Source organism: Polypterus senegalus, chromosome 1, assembly GCF_016835505.1.
Source record: "Polypterus senegalus isolate Bchr_013 chromosome 1, ASM1683550v1, whole genome shotgun sequence".
Classification (NCBI taxonomy): domain Eukaryota; kingdom Metazoa; phylum Chordata; class Cladistia; order Polypteriformes; family Polypteridae; genus Polypterus; species Polypterus senegalus.
Window position 1 is genome coordinate 75,314,314 of NC_053154.1, and position 21,918 is coordinate 75,336,231.

The 21,918-nt window shown below is 38.5% G+C and overlaps 1 protein-coding gene across 3 annotated transcripts; it reads left to right on the forward strand.

Moving 5' to 3' along the window:
• Positions 1 to 3,032: 3,032 nt before the first annotated feature.
• Positions 3,033 to 21,581, forward strand: LOC120517947 (protein S100-A1-like). Of its 3 annotated transcripts, none has more exons than XM_039740488.1 (3): positions 3,033 to 3,097; positions 13,738 to 13,898; positions 21,291 to 21,581. In XM_039740488.1, exons 2-3 carry the CDS (start codon positions 13,758 to 13,760, stop codon positions 21,441 to 21,443), a joined length of 294 nt encoding a protein of 97 aa, XP_039596422.1. In that variant the 5' UTR covers positions 3,033 to 3,097; positions 13,738 to 13,757; the 3' UTR covers positions 21,444 to 21,581. The 3 variants fall into 3 exon arrangements, with proteins under 3 accessions (XP_039596422.1, XP_039596415.1, XP_039596428.1); XM_039740481.1 differs by having other exon boundaries at positions 3,040 to 3,102; XM_039740494.1 differs by having other exon boundaries at positions 3,088 to 3,107.
• Positions 21,582 to 21,918: the final 337 nt, after the last annotated feature.

Sequence of the window (21,918 nt, forward strand, 5' to 3'; positions counted from 1 at the left end):
CTTGGCACAAAGTCTCATGTTTAAGGTCCGAGCAAGATGCTCCGTGGCCAATTTCTTTTGTCTCGCCGGCCTTTTAAGTGTCTTCCGTGATCTTAACATGAAGATTATGTCTTATCTCCCATCTTTCTCTCATAGGATTTTTTTTTTATAATAGAGAGATAAGTATTATATCTGACTAAGCATTAAATCACCTGTCAATATTCATCCTGTAACACTTAATAGATCAGATGTTTAACACAGATATGTAAACAGTGACTACATATGCATTGTGACACAATGATTAGACCTTCTAAGTTCACACATCCAGCCCACCACATTCAATTCCCTGCCCAATCAACATGCTCCTATACCCAGGCCCATCTGGCATTTCTCTGAGTACCCAGTGTCCGTTGATGTCCTAATGATGACCAGCCCAAAGTCAGTGAGTGGTTTCTGAGATGATCTGGGGTCTTGTAGATAGTACTAAGCTTTATGCAGCTCCATTAATAAAACAAGTGAATTCAGAAAATATTGAATGAATAAAGCAACTGTAGCATCACACACCCAATTCTTGCAAGGAGGAAAAATCACTTGTGTGCATTGATGTTAACATGGGTCAGAAAGTCACTAATGCCGTGCCATTGTAGTCTTGCATTTGGTAATGACAAGCAAAGTCACAAACATCGTGCAGTTTTCAGTTTGCGGCCAACCTGTCACTTCAGAAATTTGATTGCAGATCTTTTCAACTAATGTTAAAATAAACTGTGATGCAGTTAAAAGGAACTGCAGAATAACTGGAAAATGAAAACTGTTAATTCTTTTTCTTTTTATGTTTATTTTTAAAATGTGGAGCACTGGAAGGCAATTAAGTTTAAGTTTAAAAATGTAAGTACATAGGTAAGCATTTATTTTGCAAAGAAAATTAAACATGAATAAGCATACAGTAATGAATACAGAGCCAGAGGATTTCATTTGCCTTAATTAAAATGAATGTCAATTCTATAGCTTTGCTTAATTACAAACTTAAGAATATAACAAATTTTGTAAATAAGTGCATATCATTGTGACCAATGGGCCTGTTTGAATATCCATTACGTAGTTTATCCCAGTATCCCTTTGAAAAGTCATCTGGGTTTCCAGTTTAACAAGGGATTTGTGGTTTGTTCCAACTTCATACAACTCCATAAATCACCATGTCATTGAACAAGAAATTCATTATTTCTCATCCTATCTCGTTCTCAAACACACTTCTAGGTCACAGTCTCCACAGCACTGAGCCCAAAGGTGAAAACAGCCCTGGACAGGACATCAGTTCAATGAAGGGCCAAATCACATGCCCATCCAAGGCCAATTTAGAAGTACCAGTTAATCCAACCTGCACATCTTTGGGGATGTGAGAAGACAAATGGCATACCTGGAGGAAAGCTCACATAGATCTCTGGACAAAATGCCAGATATACATGGACAACATACAGGCACAAGGTTCAGGTTCAAGATGCTGGGTCCTTGATGCGGGAATGGAACACACCATGCCACACTGATTCAATGCTTCTTTCAAATTAATTTTTCTGGATCAATGTGATTAATGTCTTTAAGAATTTTGCAGACGTGGATTGAGCCCATGCGACTCTCTGTCTCTCTCTAAGACTTAACAGGTTCAGCTGCTTCAATCAGTCAGATGAGGACATGTCCTTAAATTCTGGGATGGATTTGGTTGCTGTATTCTGTGTGCACATTAAAGCATGTTATATGTATGCACAGTAAATGTATCATTTACTGATTTGATTTGAAAATGTCAGTTAAGTATACAATTAAAAATAATGGTGTGTACTTGTTCTTCAGTGTGACTCCACGGTTGGTTCGGGTGACATTATTGGTTCCTAAAAGGACCACCCATACACTGCAAAAAAATTCTGCAAAATTGCATTATATTAATTATATGTTTTCACAGTCCAAAATCTGTAATATAGTACACTAAAAGGTTAAAACAATAATTTTAAATAATGCAATACACATAACTTAATTTTAAGCAGTGTTTATAAATGAATTATTTCACAGTGCAAGACTATTTTCTATATTGGCTGTAAAGTCACAATGGCTCAGAAACTAAATTTGCATAAAGTTAGTCTATTTACATAAGTAACGCCCCCTTTTTATAGCAACACTGTCACCGTTGTACTGTGAGAAACAAAAAAAACATGGCTAGCAAACTCGTTTTTCTGTGTGCTTAAGGTTATTTTTGTAGTTACAGAAGATAACTGATAAGCAGCTGTTCTTTTTCTGCCATGAAGTCACTTTACTAAATATTATCGTTGATGCTCTGCATGTCTGACAGCAACATGATTGGTAGCTCAATTGCTAGTCATTTAACTGTTTTTCTGCTTTTACTGTCTTTAAAAAAATTGATTTAGTAAATTTGCAGTAAATTACTGGCTAGTAAATTGCAGTACTAGTACAGTTAGCATGTAAAAAAACAGGAAATTACTGTAATTCAACAGAAACATACTGCTACATTACATTAAGTTTGTGGTCCAGTTTAGATTGAAGTCACATTATAGAATTGTATTTTTGTTGTAATATACAGTAATTTAATACAGTTAAATACTGTGAAAGTAAGGCAATTAGTAATAAGTAATTTAATAAGAATTTGTTTTACAGCGCACATTAGTCCAGTAGAAGCAATTGGCTATGTCCTGGTTCTTATCTCAAACCCGATGTTGTTGGAATAAGCTGCAATAAGTACACTTTCAGGGCTGTGCAGTTTCCTTTAAATTGTTTGAACTGTTCAGTAACCTGTTAACCTTGTTAAGCACGAAGATTGTTCTATGTAAAATACAACTTGATCATTTTAAAACAGATTCACATTACAAAAAAAAACTGATATACAATAAACATTTTTGTAAACCTTAATTCAGTTGCTGTTCATAATACGAACGGATAAATGAAGTGAGAGCTAACTGTAAGACCGGCAAGTGGAGCAGTGGAGGGGCGGGACTTGTCACAGATCAATCCACACCACTGATTTCAGGCACATCCTTATCCTATAAAAGAGACAGCATTGGGGGCTGAGCTTTATGCTGCTTTTTGTTGCTTTGCTGTTGCACCTGTGATTCGAAAGGTAAGGTAAGGTGAGGCATTTATTTCTTTTGTGCAGATAAATCAGCTAGACCGAGAAGCGACAACTACGACGTGTTCTTTTAATTTAGTTTATGGATAATTTATATCAAAACATTGAGTGACAGTTAAGAAAGAAGGAACTATATGTCAGTCTTCACATATCTGGATTTAAAATGTTACCGTATAAAGTGGTGACTGTTGAAAGGCGGTAGGTTCCTTTAGTCATTCATTTTTAAGCTTTTATTTTAACCGATAAACAGTTCTGTCCCGTTTAAAATTGAAGTTTTAGTTGAGATTTTACTCAACCTTTGTTCTGTTGCACTATTTTTTTAATATACAAATTTCTGATGAGATATACTGAAGCGTAATGATGTCACATATGCCAACATTCGACTCTCGTCAACGGATGATGTAATTCCGCTCTTATTCTCTTTTTTTTTTCTTCATTTTGTATCATCGGGTTTCTGTACACCTCTCTTATTATGGTTTGGGGTATCTTAAACAAGACAAACTTTTATTTTTTTACTCCCACTTTATTGCTTCTCCAAGTATCTTCTGAACTTCTCTACGAACTTTCGTGAAGATTTGTGGCTGCTGCCCTTAGGCTCTATCTGTCGGTCTGTTATCTTTCACCTCTCATTCTCTCCGCTCTTGTGTTTACATTATTTTCTAGATGACTTCTCCGCACCTGCCGTGCAGCCTTTATTATAGTGTCCTATCACTTTGTAGGCGATTATAAGAATGTATGCGATGCGAGCAATTTACTGTTGTGAAAGGCGCTCAGTGAAACACATTACATCTTACAGGGCATGTTAAGATGCTGTTGGGTTCCGATTCTGCGCATTTAGGTTGTTGTTTAATTCAACACGAAAACATGGGATTTGAAATGGCAACATCCTGCAGTCTTAAAAATAGGGGTTCTTTAATAACAGTTTATGGTTCTTTACTATATTGTATGGATTCTCATAACACCATTGTTGAGAAAGCACCTTTTCATTTTTGGTAGGGTTCTTTGCATATGAAATTGATTATGTGAGCTTTGACAAACTATCTAATACGCAGAACAAAATGAAATCATTAATAGGCAACCTATAGAAGGACACTAACAGATCATGATAACCGTTATTGTATGCAGTAAGAGTCCTTTATAAATCACGAGTATTGGTGTTTTCACAAATCTGTCACCACCTATTCATAATTATTCACTGTAAGGCGCCTGTTACAGATCTAAATAAATTAAGACTCTTTCTGGAAATATCGTGTGGATCGGGACCAAAAATGATTTACATGTAGTATCAGGGAAAAACTGACAATTTTATTTTTAAGAGTGTATGATGTGCAGCCTAACCGCTGCCAAAGGAAAAGTCAAAGCATTCTGATGAACCTCATAAGATGAGGAGTCTTGCACATACCAGTCAAAAGTTTGGATACACCCACAGATTTTCATGTTTTTGTTAAAAAGTGGTACTTTTTTTAAAAAAAAAAATGAAGCTACAATACCATGAAATTGATTTTAAAAAATAGCCAAGATAGTGTGTCTAATGGCTACTACTGCTTGAAATGACTGATTGTTATTTTATTACTCGCTTTAAGACTGCAAAACCCCATTTTCGGCAGCCATTCGTTCAGTGTCTTAAAGGTAAACTCCTTTAGGTTAATAGTCATGGTTACTTTGCAAATTGGTTATTAGAGAAACCTTTCTAATTGCATTCGCATCGCTGAAACCTGTTATTCTTTTCACGTGTGTTACAATGCGCTGTCATTCCTAATGTTACAGGTTAAAAAATGCCCGCAACGAAACAGTTTTATCAAGAAACGTCTTTATTGCAGAATGAAAATAATTCAATACGACAGATTGCAAAAAAAAAAAAAAACTGAAGATTTCATGACAAGGTTTCTATTACTGCATTGACAGAAAAGGGTAGCTGGATCCAACCAGGACATAAAAATAAGGGAAGGACCGAGATGTACATCTGCACAAGAACATTTGGACAACAGAGCATGTAGTCTGACAAGCAAACACCTTACAGGAACTCCGTTGTCTTCTTTACAAAATTGTCATCTGCAATTAAGAAAAGGTGATTCTGTGATCCAGTCTGTCACATGGAATAACCTTCATTTTGAAAAAAAAAAGACTGTCATGTTTCTTGGGAGAGCAGTTTTTCGCGGTTATTTTGGATCCGAAACTGAAGTTCAGGAATTCCAGGACCCTGCAATTAACTGATCAGAATAACAGCAGTAATATGTAATATCCATTATAGGAAAACAAGTAACGTCTTCGATATATTTTAAAACAAATGTAAAGGAATATTCATACAAAGGCATCAATTTCTATCAAAACGTCAACATTTCTGAGTGATTCCAAACGTTTGTAGGTGTGATTTACTTCACGTTGTTTTTACAAGGCGTCATACCTCAATGAGCAGCCTCAGGTACCTGACATTTTCAAGTTGCATTACGTTTATCAACTTTAAAGCAGTTCTTTCTTTTTTATCAAAAAGTTAGAGTTCTACAGGAATAAAGCATTTATGGTACTCGACACGCATTTATGGCACCTGTAAACTAACGTACGGACAGCAGTGGAAGATTACGATGGCGCAGGGCTTAGAGCAGCCAGTTCTTAAAAATTTAAATGAAGCACTGAAGGTCTATGAGAGTTTTGCACATGGAGTAGCATAACTGGTGAATCTAAATGATACGTGAAGCAATGCGACCTCCATAGACTGCATACCGTCCCATCCAGGTTTGGTTTATTCCTAGCGCCCGATTCTACCGACCACCTCTAACGCAGTACGGGATGGAGCCAGTTGCCAAATAAATCCCCAGTTAAAAAATATCAATTTTGTTTATGAAAAAACAACAAGACACATACGTTATCATGTTACGTTAGAACACGATTTTCCTATCTGAAAGTAGATACGCGCCTGAAATGTAAATTACTGGTGAGAATATCTCGAGTGACTCTTCGGTCCTTTCAGTCAGCTAGCAAACATGGCAGTAGCTCTCACGTCCAATCTAGTAATTCTTTCTCTTTCTTTCTTTCTTTCTTTCTTTCTTTCTTTCTTTCTTTGACCCTTTAAAGTTTTAGTCTCTTGACATTTAATCCTCCGTCAAGCCTCATACAAAACCTCTGTTCATTAATTATTCATGACCTAGCTGTTATTAGTTGCTCTTTCTCGCCTCCTGGCCAAATGACTGAACAATCACCAACGACTCTCGGGTTCAATCAATGTGAGTTTTTCTCCGGATTAGGTAACCTCCTGATTGCTGCATCATTTAAATTAAAAGACCGTTTTTCAAGTGTCAGGTGTTTTCTTTTGAGTCAGAATGATATAATAAAATAGTATAAGTTATATAAATCAAAACATAACAACAGTAAATAAATTACACTATAATAAAAACAAAATAAACATTTGGATGTTCTATTGTCATAAGTCTACCCAATTTCTGAGTGTACTCCAAGAGTAAAAGGTATTAATTCTTAAAGTCATCTTTCCAAAGTCAGAATAAACACAAGGAGTATCCTGTATGACTAACTCTAGGGTACTGCAGGTCCAAATGTTAAAATGTAGTCAAGAAGTTACAGTACATATGAATGTGGTTTATAAGTCAAAAAGTACCAGTGTGGTCCCTTCTGACACTGAGAGATGGCAACTCTCCTTTTTCTGTATAAATCTCAACAATGAGTTACATATTTGAACATAAGAATATTAGCACATTAGAAAGATTTAAATGAGAACCAGCCATTCAGCCCATCAAAGCTCGCCACTCCTATCCACTTTATTCCTTCAAAATAACATCAAGTTGAGTTTTGAAACTCTCTAAAGTCCTACTGTCTATACACACTACTTGGTAAATTATTCCATAATTTTAAACACTTCAATCATGTCACCTCTTAATCTTCTTTTGCTTAAACTGTAAAGGCTCAGCTCTTTTAATCTTTCCTAAAAATTCAACCCCTGTAGCCCTGAAATCAGCCTAGTCGCTCTTCTCTGGACCTTTTCTAGTGCTGCTATGTTCTTTTTGTGACCTGGAGACCAAAACCTGTACACAGTACTCCAGATGAGGTCTAACCACTGCGTTATAAAGCTTGATCATAACCTCCTTGGACTTGTACTCTACACATTGTAATACAGTATATAACATAACATTCTGTTAGCCTACTAAATTGCTTCAGAATACGTTTGGGAAGTTGATAGTGTTGAGTCCACTGTGATTCCTAAATTCTTCTCATAAGATGTACTCTATTATCAGACCTCCCATTGTTTATTCAAATGCCATACTTTACATTTACTTACAATAAATTCCATCTGCCATAAATCTGCCCAAGTCTGTATGTTGTTCCTCTATAATGAGTCAGTGGATTCATCTGCAAATATAACCATATATATATATATATATATATATATATATATATATTGAAAAAAATAATCTTGGAAGAAGATGAGATGTGATGGTCACTGAGACACTTTCATGTCCAGCAATACGAGTCTTCATACCAAGCGATGTAACCACGCCCAGGGCTGGAAGCCCCGTGAGACAAGAGCTTATGCAAAAAGATTTGGAAAAGTCCTGGGTGGTTAGAGAGAAAGAAACAATATTCACTCATGGGCAGTTATATGTTGCATTGTCACAATGAAATTCCAAACACAAAATCAAAATTCAATGTGATATTGATGAAATAATAAAAGGGAAAAGAGATCGAATATATGGACATAGATGATATGATAGAAGTGCGCCGCGTGAAATGCAGATCATGCAGCACAGCGGCAGCAGCAATCCAACAGCTGATCGAGCAAAGAGGAGGTAAAAAAAAAACTGCATTTGTTTCCCATTGTGTCACCATTTAACAGGGGGTTTCGGAGGAGCGACCATGTGTCCTTGGGTTGCATTCAGCCCCCCTCTTCACAACACTAGCAACAGAGATGTGAAGTGGTTGGCGCATAGCGCAGGCAGGAGGGTTGAGCAAAGTGAGCAGGGAGCAAAGTTTCCTAATATATATACATACAGTATATATATATATATGTATATGTATATGTATATGTATATGTATATGTATGTGTATGTGTATGTGTATATAGCTAGATATAGATATAGATATAAATATAGATATATAGAAAGAGAAAATAGAAAGAGAGAGAGAAAACACCCTGAACTCTTGCTTCTTTTAGTTTGATGCCCAACTTCCTATGTGGCATCTTATCAAATGCTTTCGAAAGTCAAGATAAATAATATCATGAGCTCTACTTAGATCATATCCTTTTGTTGCCTCCTCATAGAATTCCAGCATGTCAGTAAAACATGACCTCCCTCTTCAGAACCCATGCTGACTGTTCATTAAAATTCCTGTTTTTTTCATGTGTTGCTCAATTTTTTCCTTAATAATTTCTTCCATTAATTTTCCTGTGATGTTCATTAAGCTTACTGGCCTATAGCTGCTTGGATCTGCCTGAACACCCTTTTTACATAATGGGATAATATTTGCCATTTTTTAGTCATTTGGAATTTCCTCAGTGTGCAGTGACTTCCTAAAAATATGTGTCAAGGGTTTATATACGTACTCTCAACCTTCCATAAGAACGTCTTAGAACTCAAAGATAAATATTATCTGGCCCTCGTACTTTGTTTGATTTCAGCCTAAGAGCTGAGTGATTAACAGGATCACAAATTTTAGTGAGGAGATAGAAGGTTTATAAAGTCCATCAGCATGAAAGAGGACTGAAAGGAAGATACCTTCCACAACTTTCTTGAAAGAGAATTTATCATCAAACTAGATGCCAAGAAATTTATGATGAGAGGCAAATTCAATACGATTGTCATTCGAAGTGCAAATGCTAAAATTACAAGGGCTCAGATTTCTAGAGAACAACATACATTTTGATCTTATCAATATTTAGCACACATGTTAGAGTTACAAGTGCCTTTTGAACTTTAGGAAAAACATTTTGAAGTCTCTGAATAGCCACTTCTAACAAACTTGCTGAACAGTATAACACAGTAATGTCTGCATATAAATGATTACTAAAACCATGTCACTTGATAGCAATATCGTTTATATAAACATAAACTAAAACAGGACCTAAAATGGAATTCCATTGGATCCTTTAGTTATCTGCAATATCTACTTCCACTCACAGAGATCTATTAGATTAATCATTTTTAATCCATAACACATAATGTAAGGGATAGTGGGAAGCACAGAAAGATCTGCACAGAGGGTGTTAAAAAGTCAGGTAAGGAATAAAATAACCAGCCAGAACAGCCCATCCTGTCATCCATGCAAAGAAGGCTGTAATATTGGGTGGGTTCACAGAGCTTACAGCTGTAAGCACAAAGAACAGATGAGAAAATGGATAAATAAATTGTACGCTTACCTGCTTCTATGAATACTTGTAACCTGTATGATTAAATGCTTGTCTAGATACTTGTATACTTACATTATTCTTTACTCTTTAACTTTTTCTTTCAGTGGAATACTCCACCTACAAATTATGTTTTTATATGTTACTTACCCCATATGGTTTACAGTCATGATTGAGATTTTTTTTTTTTATTCTTGTGTTTTCATGAAGAACAAAGATAAGCAATTAATGCAACCCAATGGTGGCCAATGCTGTACAATGGCACATGAGACAACTAGAATATAAACAGGAATATTTTTAAGGGTTGAGCACTCCTTTATAAAGAACAAAACAAATTAGCAAGCCACTACCTGGTAAAAAAAGAAAATAAAAGAATATTTTCCAAACACGATCCATGAAACTGAAATTCAGCACTCAATCCCTGTTTATCTTGAAGAACTCTGCAGCAAGAAAGCCCCCTTCTAAAGAGCTTTTTCATAAAACATCAATGAAAATGAAAGGGTTTCATTAGGGAAATATTCCACTATGAAAGGAGCTATATCCCGTCTTCTTCATAGATTTACATATTTATGGCTGTTCCCAAAGGCTATTTCTTTGCTGTGCTATTTTTATCTACTGTGCAGGCCTTTTGAATATAAAAATGAGAGTTTCTCTGTAAAAAATATTTATTTAAGAGATTTGAATATCTGCTACCCAGAGATGTAGCAATACATTTTGTAGTTAAAAATCCACCTCCTGGAACTTCATACTGAATTCTAGCAATAAATAGTCTCTGCTGCCTCACAGTTTCCGAAACATGGCTTCAGTACCGTGCTGGACCTGCAGACATCCTTTTCTATACAGAATGTTCTTTATTTTGGAATTTGCTAAGTATTAAAGAGGAAGTCGGTATTGTTAGCAGGTGTGATTTCTATTTGGGCGTAGTGGCTCAATGATTTTTGCTGCTGCCACAGAGCTCCAATGGGTGAGGTTCAGTTCTTAGCCAGTGTTTGTCTGTGTATTTTCTTCTTGTGTCTGTGTGTTTGCTGCAGTGGGATGAGACTCTTAGTGATTCCTTGTGAATGACAGTTGGAGGGCTCGTTCGGGATCACTCAGGTGAGGGCTGAGTAAAGGAAGGGTGCAGCGAGGCTGACAGAGAGAGCCTGTTCTTGAGGACATGGTACCTTCCATATTATTTTAGATGTCAAGTGGCCTACTTCATCAGCTAAGCAATATATATTCTTTTTAGTGAAGCTGGAAAAAATAAATAAAAATAAAAACTCTCCCTTAAAAGATTTTTGCCGCTTTTAGGGTGTGAAATATATAAGGACAAAATCCTGGGTGATTCTTCACTAGTGACCCTTTAAACTGGTCCAGTCAGATTAAGTGTAGGAATACACGTGAAGATGTCCTGGGAGTTGGACAGGTTTGGGTTCCAGCTTTATCCTGTCATGTAAAGTACAGGCTCAGAAAAATGGGTAATATGATAAACTGAAGAACAAAACTTAGAAGAAGAAAAGAGAAAAATCCTTATACTGAAATTCAGAGTGCTTTGCTTTCATTCTGATGAGCCATTTTTCTGGGTTCACTCAGGTTGGTCCCCAAAATTTTAGGGGGTATTGGAGCCAAAGTTTTACAGCTGGATACTTTTCCTTATGCCAGTCACACCTAGTCACCTTTTATGATACACAAGAGGGCTGGTGATATTACACTAACAAGGTTGCAAGGGTGCTTTGAGGTAGCACACTTACACATATTTTTCTAATAGTTAGCTAGCTCGCAATATAGATATATAGACAGATAGCCCTAAAAGTACATTTATCTCAAAGCGTAAACATACACACCTAAGGTTGCTTTTGACTATTCAAAACAATAGTAAAAGCATAGTATCAGAAGATGAAACAAACTGCAAACTCCCTAGGGACATTATTGTTCAGTTTTGGTCTCCATATAATATATATGAGACATAGCAGCTCTAGAGAGTGTCCAGAGGTGAGGGACTAGGCTGATTTTGGGACTGAGAGGTATGAGTTATGAGGAGTGACCCAAGTAGTTGAACCTTTTCTGTTTATGAGATTAAGAGAGGACAAGACTGAAGTGTGATTGAATTAGTACAGTGGATCCCAGTTAATACTTAAAAAAAAAAAAACTCTGCATCAAGAATATGGGGTCATAGTTGGAAACTTCTTAAGTGCAAATTTCATGCAAATGTTGGAAAACTTTTCTTTATGCACAGAACCAAAGACACATGGAATAAATTACCAAGTACTGTGGTGGAGAGTAGGACTTCAGAGACATTCAAATCTCAACTTGATGTTGTTTTGGACTAGCTGAATATGATGCATGAGCTTCTTGAGCAAAATGGTCTGTTCTCATTACAGTTTTTCTGAAGTTCTAATCAGTGACATGCGGTGAGGTTCATGGCTGGTGAGGCACTGGCTCCTTCAGAGTCAGATTTACAAATATATGAACCCAAAAGTGTAGCCTATTCACTATTCAATTGGCAGCATGCACATTGACTACTGGTTATGTTTCATATCTCATCAGCATTCTTTACACACACATAGGTAAGGCACATATTTGGCTAAGAAAGAACGTTACATTTATAGCGGCGAGAGAGAGCAGAGAGAGCGTATTTGCTCTGCACCTTCCATGTGTTCTAAATTTGCCATTATAATTCCACAATTTATACTCATTCAATACAAATGAAAGTATAGAGTGGTGTATAAAAACGGATTTCAATTTTGACCATAATTGAACTATTTACTTATTTTTAATAGCTTTTAATTCTGATGCTTTAATCAATTTTAATACAGACTGTTCAACAAAAAAATAAGAAGAAAAACAAAAGAATATTTTATTTAAGTTCAAAATTTTGTTTTTAAATATTGGATTGTTTTTTTCTTAGTCTGATTCTATTTTTTATAACATTGAAAACCGAAAAGGTTTATGGTCTTACCTTCATTTGTAAATTAAGTCCATGTGCCTATCCTTCTCCACGAAAATCTCCCTCACTTTCTTGTAAAAGTCCCCCTTATTTTCATTTAGTTTTAAAAATCTTCCAATTTGGCAGTCAGTCGGAACAAAAAATAAAAATAAACGGACCTCTGCAGTGCACTTGACTTTCTGATATCGCTAACTTATTGTCGCCCAGAGCCTCTGCATAGAATAACAGACAGCAACAAGCACCTGTTGGGCTCACATGTGCCCCCTTTGGTACGGCACAATACTGTCTGCCTCACCTTGTGCCTTTTCATTGTGGTTTTATGTCCGATCAGCAAGACTAAATATGTCACACACATTCATTAAATATAGTCGCATAGTGTGGGGGACAATCTCCTCAGTCTGTCAGTGGAGCAGGACAGTGACAAAAGTCTGTTACTGAAGCTACTCCTCTGTCTGGAGATGACACTGTTAAGTGGATGCAGTGGATTCTTCATGATTGACAGGAGTTTGCTTAGTGCCCGTCGCTCTGCCACAGATGTTAAACTGTCCAACTTTAATCCTACAATAGAGCCTGCCTTCTTAACAAGTTTGTCCAGGCGTGAGGCGTCTTTCATCTTTATGCTGCCACCCCAGCACACCACCGCGTAGAAGAGGGCACTCGCCACAACCGTCTGGTAGAACATCTGCAGCATCTTACTGCAGATGTTGAAGGATGCCAACCTTCTCAGAATTGAGACATACAGAGGAACAGCAACAGGCACGCACCAATTGCAGGCATCAACCCATTGTGTGAGGGAGAGCACAGTCCAAGGTGAGGCTTGTCGCGTTGCTGCCACACCTTGCTTTACTCCCCTGTATTTGAACAGGAAATGCGCCAAATCAGTGATTTTGACTATAAAAATTATCAAAGTTCTTGAAATAATACAGAAAACAAATTAATAGCACAGATAAGTGGACAAATTTATTTTATGTTATCATTATTAGTTTTTTTACTTTTCATGATGACAGGTGAGGTTCTACCTGACCGCACATCCCTGGTTCAAATGTTTAATGTTCTAATTATAGTCAAGTGCCTCATATATTCCAACAGCTGACAGTGGGTTGACTCACTAAACGTTATACAAGTGCTGAAGACCAAACTGATGACTTTGTCATTTGCACTTCTGCTCTTAACCTGTTGTAGTAGCAGAAATGTGAAAACAAAAAAAGAACGACTGACCTAGTGCCTTGTGAGAGCCAATTTGTGAATATAGTCATCATTATGTTGTCATATACAAAGTAATCCGTTCCACTGTGAACACATTCAACGTGTTTGAGGTTGTTTTTAATTTCTTCACAGTTTCTTGTTTTTTAGGCACACAGAAGGTCTTTAAAATGAAATCTCAGCTGGAAAGAGCCATGGAATCCCTAATCACTGTTTTTCACAACTATTCTGGCAGAGAAGGAGATAAGCACAAGTTGAGTAAAATGGAGATGAAAAGCCTTCTGCAAGGAGAGCTAAGTGACTTTCTCACTGTAAGTGCCTTTTAAATGCAGATTGTATTTTAACCCATGTTGTCGTACTCAGATCCTTGTATGCAGCAATGGCTGCAGATTTGAATTCTAAGTGCTCCCTTAATTTGTAGCTAATGGTGCACACATTTTGCCTTCACTTTAATTTGATTTGTATGATTCAGAACCAGTTTTGTTTTTAGAAGAAAAAAGTAAAATTGTAAGAAATATATCAATCTTAGCTTCTTCACAAAACATTTTGATGCTGTTTTCAAAATAAAAAAGAAAAGTAACAATTCTGGAAGTATGTGGTGTTGTAGAATGAGAGCACTAAGAAGCCATAAAATTAAATAATGTGTAGGCTTCTAGTTGACTGAATTGAAACTGGTTGCCCTCTACTGTTCTATGGCAAAGATAAAATCTACATTGTTACTCCTGTATCTTTGGCTCAACCATTGGATAGATTCTTCTGTCCAGCACCCTTATATACTGTATACCTTACTTCGGAGGCTGAGGAGTGTAAACCCTCTGTAGTTGGAACACATTCTCTGTGTCACCTTTCTTAAATACAGGGACCATCACCCCATTCTGCAGATCCAAAGTTGTTTTAGCCACCCTCCATGCAACATTGAATAGATGAGTTAACTATGCTATTCAGCGCTTTCAACATCTCTGGTCAGATTTCATGCACCTGAGCAGCCTTACCACCATGGTGTCCTCAGACAATCATAGTGATGGGAACAACCCACAATGGACATGTCCAACACTGCCTCCTGGTAGAAGGGGGCATCCTCCAGGTTGAGGAGCTCCTCAAAGAGTTCCTTACACCACTTTCCCCAGATGAGGGCAGCACTTTTCTATCCCTGGTTAACACAGTCTTGACAAGGTCATGCTTCCTTTACCTGAGGCGTCAGGCAGTTTGCTAGAACATTCTCAGGGTCATCCAATTGTCTTTATTCATGGCCTCTCCAAACTCATCCCATACTTGAGCTTTAGGTTCAACAACCACTTTTGCAGCAGTCCTTTAAGGCCACTGGCACCTCTCAACCCGAGTCAGGAGATCAAACAGAGAGCATTTTCCTGAAGGCCACCTTCTTCAGTTGTTTGAGGATGTACAGGAGTATGATAACCTGTCTAGATGGGTTTTGTAGATTTGGAAAAGTACAGTATATGATCATGTCCTTCGGCAAGTGTAGTGTGAGGCTCTGTCCGAATATGGGTTAACAGGGCTGCTCTTGCATGCTACTTGTTCTCTATATGAATGCAGTGAGTGGCAATTGATCTACATCCTGTCCTCATCTATGGTCATAAGCTTGAGGTTGTAAGTACAAGTAAAAGGCATTAGGTTTTCTCAGCTGGGCTGTCACTCTGTGATAGGGTGAGAAGTGATAACGGATGGGTCTCGGAGTAGAGTCGCTCCTCCTCCTGATCGAGTGGAGCCAGTTGGAGTGATTTAGGCATATAGTAAAGATGCCCCATCTGTAACTCCCCCTAGAGCTGCTCCAGGCACATCCCATTGGGCAGACACCCTGCAGCAGACACAGGACACGCTGAAGGGATTTTGTCTCTCGACTGGCTTAGGAACACTTGGGAATTCCCCAGGAACAGCAGGGAAAGGGAATTCTGGGCTGATCTGCTTGGCTTGCTGTCACTGCAACCCTCACCAGAAAAAGCGGCTTAGGAGATGAGAGGAGCTGGTGGTCCTCCTGGACCCCCAAGTTAGCTGGGTATATGTTAGCTCATCTAAATCTTATTATTGTTTGGTTGCTGGTTAAGTAAAAAAGAAACCATTCAAAAAAGCAAGTCAATTACAAATTAAGACATTGGTCTTTTCCATTAGCAGCAGTAGTTGGCTCCTAATTAAGAAAGACATAGGAAAGAAAACCTGCAACCACCATGGCCCTCCCAAATCTGAGTCTGACACCCAGATCCAGATCACAAAAGTGACCAGCAGTTAGTGCTCCAGGGATTTGTACTCAGTTCTTATTCTGATCATTATGTGTACAGAGTTCTGCCTGTTCTCCCAAATTTGTCAGCATGTTTATGAAATGGGACAGGCATCCCATCCATGGCTAGTTTGTACATTTCAACCTTTTTTTTTTCTTTTCAAAAAACAAATTAATATTTCAGAAATTGGAACAGTGCAGTACAGACAAGCCGCAGCTTCAGATCACAATGGTAGGGGAATAAATTGAAATGCTAGGGAGGCATAGTGTGACAAAGTTTTGAAAAAATAACTTATAACAGTACACCCAACAGCAGGGCTGGCACATTAAATATTATGAGACTGATGTCATCCTTAGTAAGGAAAATAAAAGGAAAGCTTCTGCTGCTGAGTGCAATGATCACAGTATCTTTCATAATGCTGCCTGACACAAGGTACATTTTTGCTGCCCATTACCAACACTCCATATATCCTTAATAGACATGAGATGATACACTTAATTTAAATAATGTTTCTGCTTTGCAAAACAGTGCATTCTCTGAACACTGGAATAAAGTGTACAAATATACTCAGCAAAAAAAGAAACGTCCTCTGACTTTCAACTGTTTCTACTTTCAGTAAACTTAATGTGTAAATATTTGTATGAACACTAAAAGAGTCAACACCATAAGACATAAACTAAAAATGTTTCACAATGTGTCCCTGAATGAAGGGAGGCTCAAAATCAAAAGTACCAGTCAGTATCTGGTGTGGCCACCAGCTGCTTGAAGTACTGCAGTGCATCTCCTCCTCATGGACTGGACCAGATTTGTCAGTTCTTGCTGTGAGATGTTACCCCACTCTTCCTGGACATTTCTGGGGGGAATGGCCCTAGCCCTCAGACTGCGATCCAGCAGGTTCCAGACGTGCTCAATTCCTTCGACGATAAACACAAATCCGTCCATCACCCTTGGTGAGGCAAAACCGTGACTCATCAGTGAAGAGCACTTTTTGCCACTCCTGTCTGGTCCAGCGAAGGTGGGTTTGTGCCCATAGGCGGCATTGTTGCTGGTGATGTCTGGTAAGGACCTGCCTTACAACAGGCCTACAAGCCCTCAGTCCAGCCTCTCTCAGCCTATTGCGGACAGTCTGAGCACTGATGGAGGGATTGTGTGTTCCGGGTGTGACTCGGGCAGTTGTTGTGGCCGTCCTGTACCTGTAACGCAGATGTGATATTCGGATGTACCGATCCTGTGCAGGTGTTGTTACACGTGGTCTTCCACTGCGAGGATGATCAGCTGTCCTTCCTGTCTCCCTGTAGCGCTGTCTTAGGCGTCTCACAGTGCGGACATGGCAATTTATTGCCCTAGCCACATCAGCAGTCCTCATGCCTCCCTGCAGCATGCCTAATGCACGTTCACGCAGATGAGCAGGGACCCTGGGCATCTTTCTTTGGGTGTTTTTCACAGTCGGTAGACAAGTCTCTTTAGTGTCCTGCGTTTTTAGAACTGTGACCTTAAATGCCTACTTTCTGTAAGCTGTTAAGGTCTTAACGACCATTCCACAGGTGCATGTTAATTAATTGATTATGGTTAATTGAACATGCATGGAAAACATTGTTTAAACCCTTTACAATGAAGATCTGTAAAGTTATTTGGATTTTAAAAACATTATTGTTGAAATACACAGTCCTGAAAAAGGGACGTTTCTTTTTTTGCTGAGTATATATGCCAATCACAGGCACAATGTTAAAACCACCAACAGGTGAAGTGAATAACATTGATTGTCGCATTGCAATTTCACCTGTCAATGGGTAGGATATGTTAGGCAACAACTGAACTGTCAGTTCTTGAAGGTGATGTATTGGGAGCAGGAAGAATGGCCAAGCGTAAGAATCAAAGACAAGGGCCAAATTGTGACGACTAGATGATTGGGTCAGAGCATCTCCAAAAGGGCAGGTATAGTGGGGTGTTCCCAGTATTCAGAAGTTAGTACCTACCCAAAGTGGTCCAATGAAGGACAACCAGTAAACTGGGAAAGGGTGATGGATGCCCAAGACTCACTGATGTTCATATGGAGCAAAGGCCAGCCTACCTGGTTTAATCCCACTGAAGAGTATTGTAGCAAAAACTGCTGAAAAACTTAATACTGGACAAAAGAGAAAGGTGTCAGAATACACAGGGCATCACATCATGCTATGTATAGGGCTGCATAGCCACAGAATGATCAGAGTGGCCATGATGACCCCTGTCCACTGTTAAAACTACCTACAATGGACATGTGAGCGTCAGAAGAAATATAAGGAGCAATGGAAGAAAGTGACTTGGTATGATGAATCACATTGTTTTTTAGATCATGTGAATGGCTGGATGTGTGCATGTTATTAACCTGGGGAAGAGATGGCAGCTGAATACAGTATGGGAAGAAGGTAAGCTGGTGAAGGCAATGTCATGCTGTGAGCATTGTTCTGCTGTGATACCTTGGATCTGGGCATTCATGTGCCTGTTACCTTGACATACACCAGCAGACCATGTACAAGTGATCCACCTGAAGCTAAGCATTGTTGGGCCCAGGCAGTACATAGATGGGAAACCAATCAGGAAAGCTTGGTTTACTGCTGGAAGAGGTGTTGGTGAAGCCAGCAGGGGGTACTTAACTTGTGGTCTGTGTGTGGATCCCAATGCCCCAGGGCAGTGACGGGTATACTATGTTGTAAAAAACGGCACTGTCCTTCGTATGAGATGTAAAACCAAGTTCCTGACTCTCTGTGGTTGTGAAAGATCTCTGGGCATGCTTTGTTAAGAGTAGGGTGTATCCTGATGTCCCAGCTAAATTGTCCATCACAGCCTGGTTATTATGGCCCCCTAATCATCCCCTGCCTCTAATTGGCCAACTATTTCTCACCCCTTCACAGCCTAACAGGTAATGTGCAGTGAGCGTAATTGCACAAAATGGCTGTTGTTGCAGGTCATACAGATTATCACTGCTCATTAGTGGTAGGTGAAGTGGCTCCTGAATCTCCACACACTATGTAAAAAAGATGTTTGAGTAGTAAGAAAGATGCTCTATAAATGTAAAGTATTACTATTATTATTAATTTTTTATTTTTGCCCTTTCATTCCAACGGTATTTCTTAAAGGCAATGGCCTCTTTTATCAGGATAATGCATCCTGCCACACTGCAAAATTTGTTCAAGTTTATATTTTTTTTGGAAAATAATGTAAAACAATAAAAAAGACCTGAGTAAAAACAAAAAAACATACAAAATTGGAATTTAATGAAATGAAATGTGACTGTAGCTTCCTCCTGTACACTCCCTAAACACCTCAGCTATTTCAAACTGTCCTGTAAGCTACAATGAGCCTGCCCCTTTAAACTAAACATGTGCCATGTGAACTTAAAAGACTTTTAACAAACAAAATTTGACTAACCATGTAAAAAGATTCCAGGCATTAACAAAATTTTATGAAATGGCATAATCAGTACATTGAAGTGTCAGGTGCCAGAATTGATTCTTTTGCTCTATACATCACTCTTTTTGGTGGCTGGCTATCCTTAAAAGGACACCTCACTGTTGCCACACTAGATGGAATTCTCTATGTGACTTTGCAGGCTTGCTTCCTTTATAGGTGCTCCTGCTGCTGTTGATGTAAGGCTAACTAATGCTATAGGTGACTACTACAGAGCGCTCCCTTTGAAGTCTCTCAACAGCAACCACTTCCAGCTTCTTGAAATGGTGCATGACTTTTACGTATCTGCTGCAGTCATGCGGGTGCTGACAAAGGCACATCAACAGGTGTCTTTAACACTTCACTGTTAAATGGCACAGCAAAGATGTTAAGTCCTGAGTAGTCCGATGGTGCAGCAACGATTTTAAGCGATGTATTGTCATTCAGTGTAGCAGAGGTGTCCAACACTGCACTTCTGTTCAGTAATCTGACCATTATATGTGGGTAGATGAACCACCTTGTCTGGATCTGCAGATGTATCTTTTGACTGTATTTGTTTACTGAACTGTCACTGCAAACACAGTTCCAGGACCAGATTTCAGCTTAGAGAAATGGCAGCGTGGTCTTCTCTCTTGCTTCAGTCATGCAGCTGGAGACGAGGGCACATCAGTAGGGATCATGAGCTCTGTGTTATCAAATGGCACAGCTCGGATGTTGAGTGCTTTGCTGTCATGCGGTGTAGCAGAGGTGTTCAATGCTGGTGAGTTGTAAGCAACCAGGCAACCCTCCTTGTGCGGTGATACAGATGTACCTGTCTCTTAATTGTTTTCCTTCACTGAACTGGAACTGAAAACCACATTCCAGGTCCAGATCATTGAGACTCTGTTTCCATTGCTGCTTCAAAATGCCTTTACAATCTACCTTGTCCTTTGCCTGTGCATTTTTACCACCAGCCCTGCTTCTCACAGTTCACTTGGGGTCAGTGGCAACTCAATTTGCTATACTTTTCCCAGCTCCATGAACCCAAAGCTCCACCGGCACCTGTGCTCCCAGGCTAATGGACCTTAACAGATGGAGAAATGGAAGTGGAGCTGCAGAGGTGCCAGTCTCTCAGCTGTCATCCCCCCTGTACTGCTGCTGCATAGATTACAGATTTGAGCCTCAAGACTCTCCAGCAGCTCCTCCAAAGAGACACCAATGTAGTGTTGGCTTCAAGTGCTGCCATGGATGGATTCTCTGCTCTTTACATGGCTCTTTGAGGTGGCTCACTATCCTTAAAAGGACTGTTTGCCCTTTGCTGCACTAGTTGGAAAAGCATACGACTTTGCAGGCTTTCCATTTATATAGGCAACCCTGCCACTGGTGATATAATGGCAGCTCATACTTGGGTGACTCATCCCTCGACTGATACTACTTGTCAGCGCTGTGACAATAATAATAATTTTTAAACTGGCATAGCTGATAAGATACAGACATAGCAAGGTAAAATTAAATGGTCAATACGGATTTAGACTGTGACTCGAAGGCTTTAAAGGGATTGCTAAAGATTTAGTTCCAAGTATGAGCATCTCTTAAATGGGCTAATATTAAAAATTACTTAAAACAATGCAAATGCTGACCTCTGTTAATCACCAGCATCAATAACTTGACAATTATTCTCATTACATTTGTTTTGTTGCATTTTTACCATTGTGACTTTTCTCTTGCCCTGGCCCACTATTTCTCACAATCTGTAAAACGTACTATATAAATAAGACACTGGATGTGTATGTAATTCTTAGGGTTCACACTTAACGTTTTGATTTCTTTAACCTTTTTTATTATTTCATAATGTTAAAAAAATATACATGACAATGCTGCTCTGCCTGAGGTGGTTGCCTTGTTGCCCATCCATATTAGGATTGACATAATATTTGCGGGGCTTAGCCTGGGCAATGACCCCCTGAACCAGAGCCTGGAACAGACCAAAGAGTGTTATGAGTGTCAAGGATTGTTCCATCCTACTTTCAAAGTTTTTTTCTTTTTCTTTTTCTATTTTAACAGGAAAGCAAAGACCCCTTGGTGGTTGACAAGATCATGAAAGACCTTGATGAGAACCATGATGGAGAGGTGGACTTCCAGGAGTTTGTGGTTCTTGTGGCAGCACTGACCATGGCGTGCAATGACTTCTTTTTGCAACAGAATGCAAACAACTAAGCAGTAACAGGGCAAGCTTTATATTGAAGCTGCACACTCAATTTATGTTTACAAAGTTATTCATATTATATATTAAACCTGATCTTTGTTGATGTTCACTGTCTTGATTGAATAAAAGTTTCTTTTAAAATGATAACAAGCAACAACAGTTCTACTGCAACCATTTATGTGGGCTAAAATAGTTGTCTGTATTTAATGAATGATCTGATAATGGTTGATGTGTATGTAAGTAAAATTTTATACAAAATACCAAAAATAAGAACTCAACAAGTTATTCTGTTTTTAGCTCAAGTTTCCTTAGGGTGAATCATTAAGACTCAAGTCAAGTAATTTTTATTAATAGAGCACATTTAAAACAACAGAAGTTGACCAAAGCTTCTATAAATTCATCAATGCATATATATATATATATACTGTATGTGTCTGTGTATATATATATATATATATATATATATATATGGGTGGCACGGTGGTG

Coding starts and splice junctions, on each gene's coding strand:
- LOC120517947 (XM_039740488.1), top strand. CDS start 13,758: ATGAAATCTCAGCTGGAAAGAGCCATGGAATCCCTAATCACTGTTTTT. Junction 13,899..21,290: donor AGCTAAGTGACTTTCTCACT/GTAAGTGCCTTT, acceptor CTATTTTAACAG/GAAAGCAAAGACCCCTTGGT.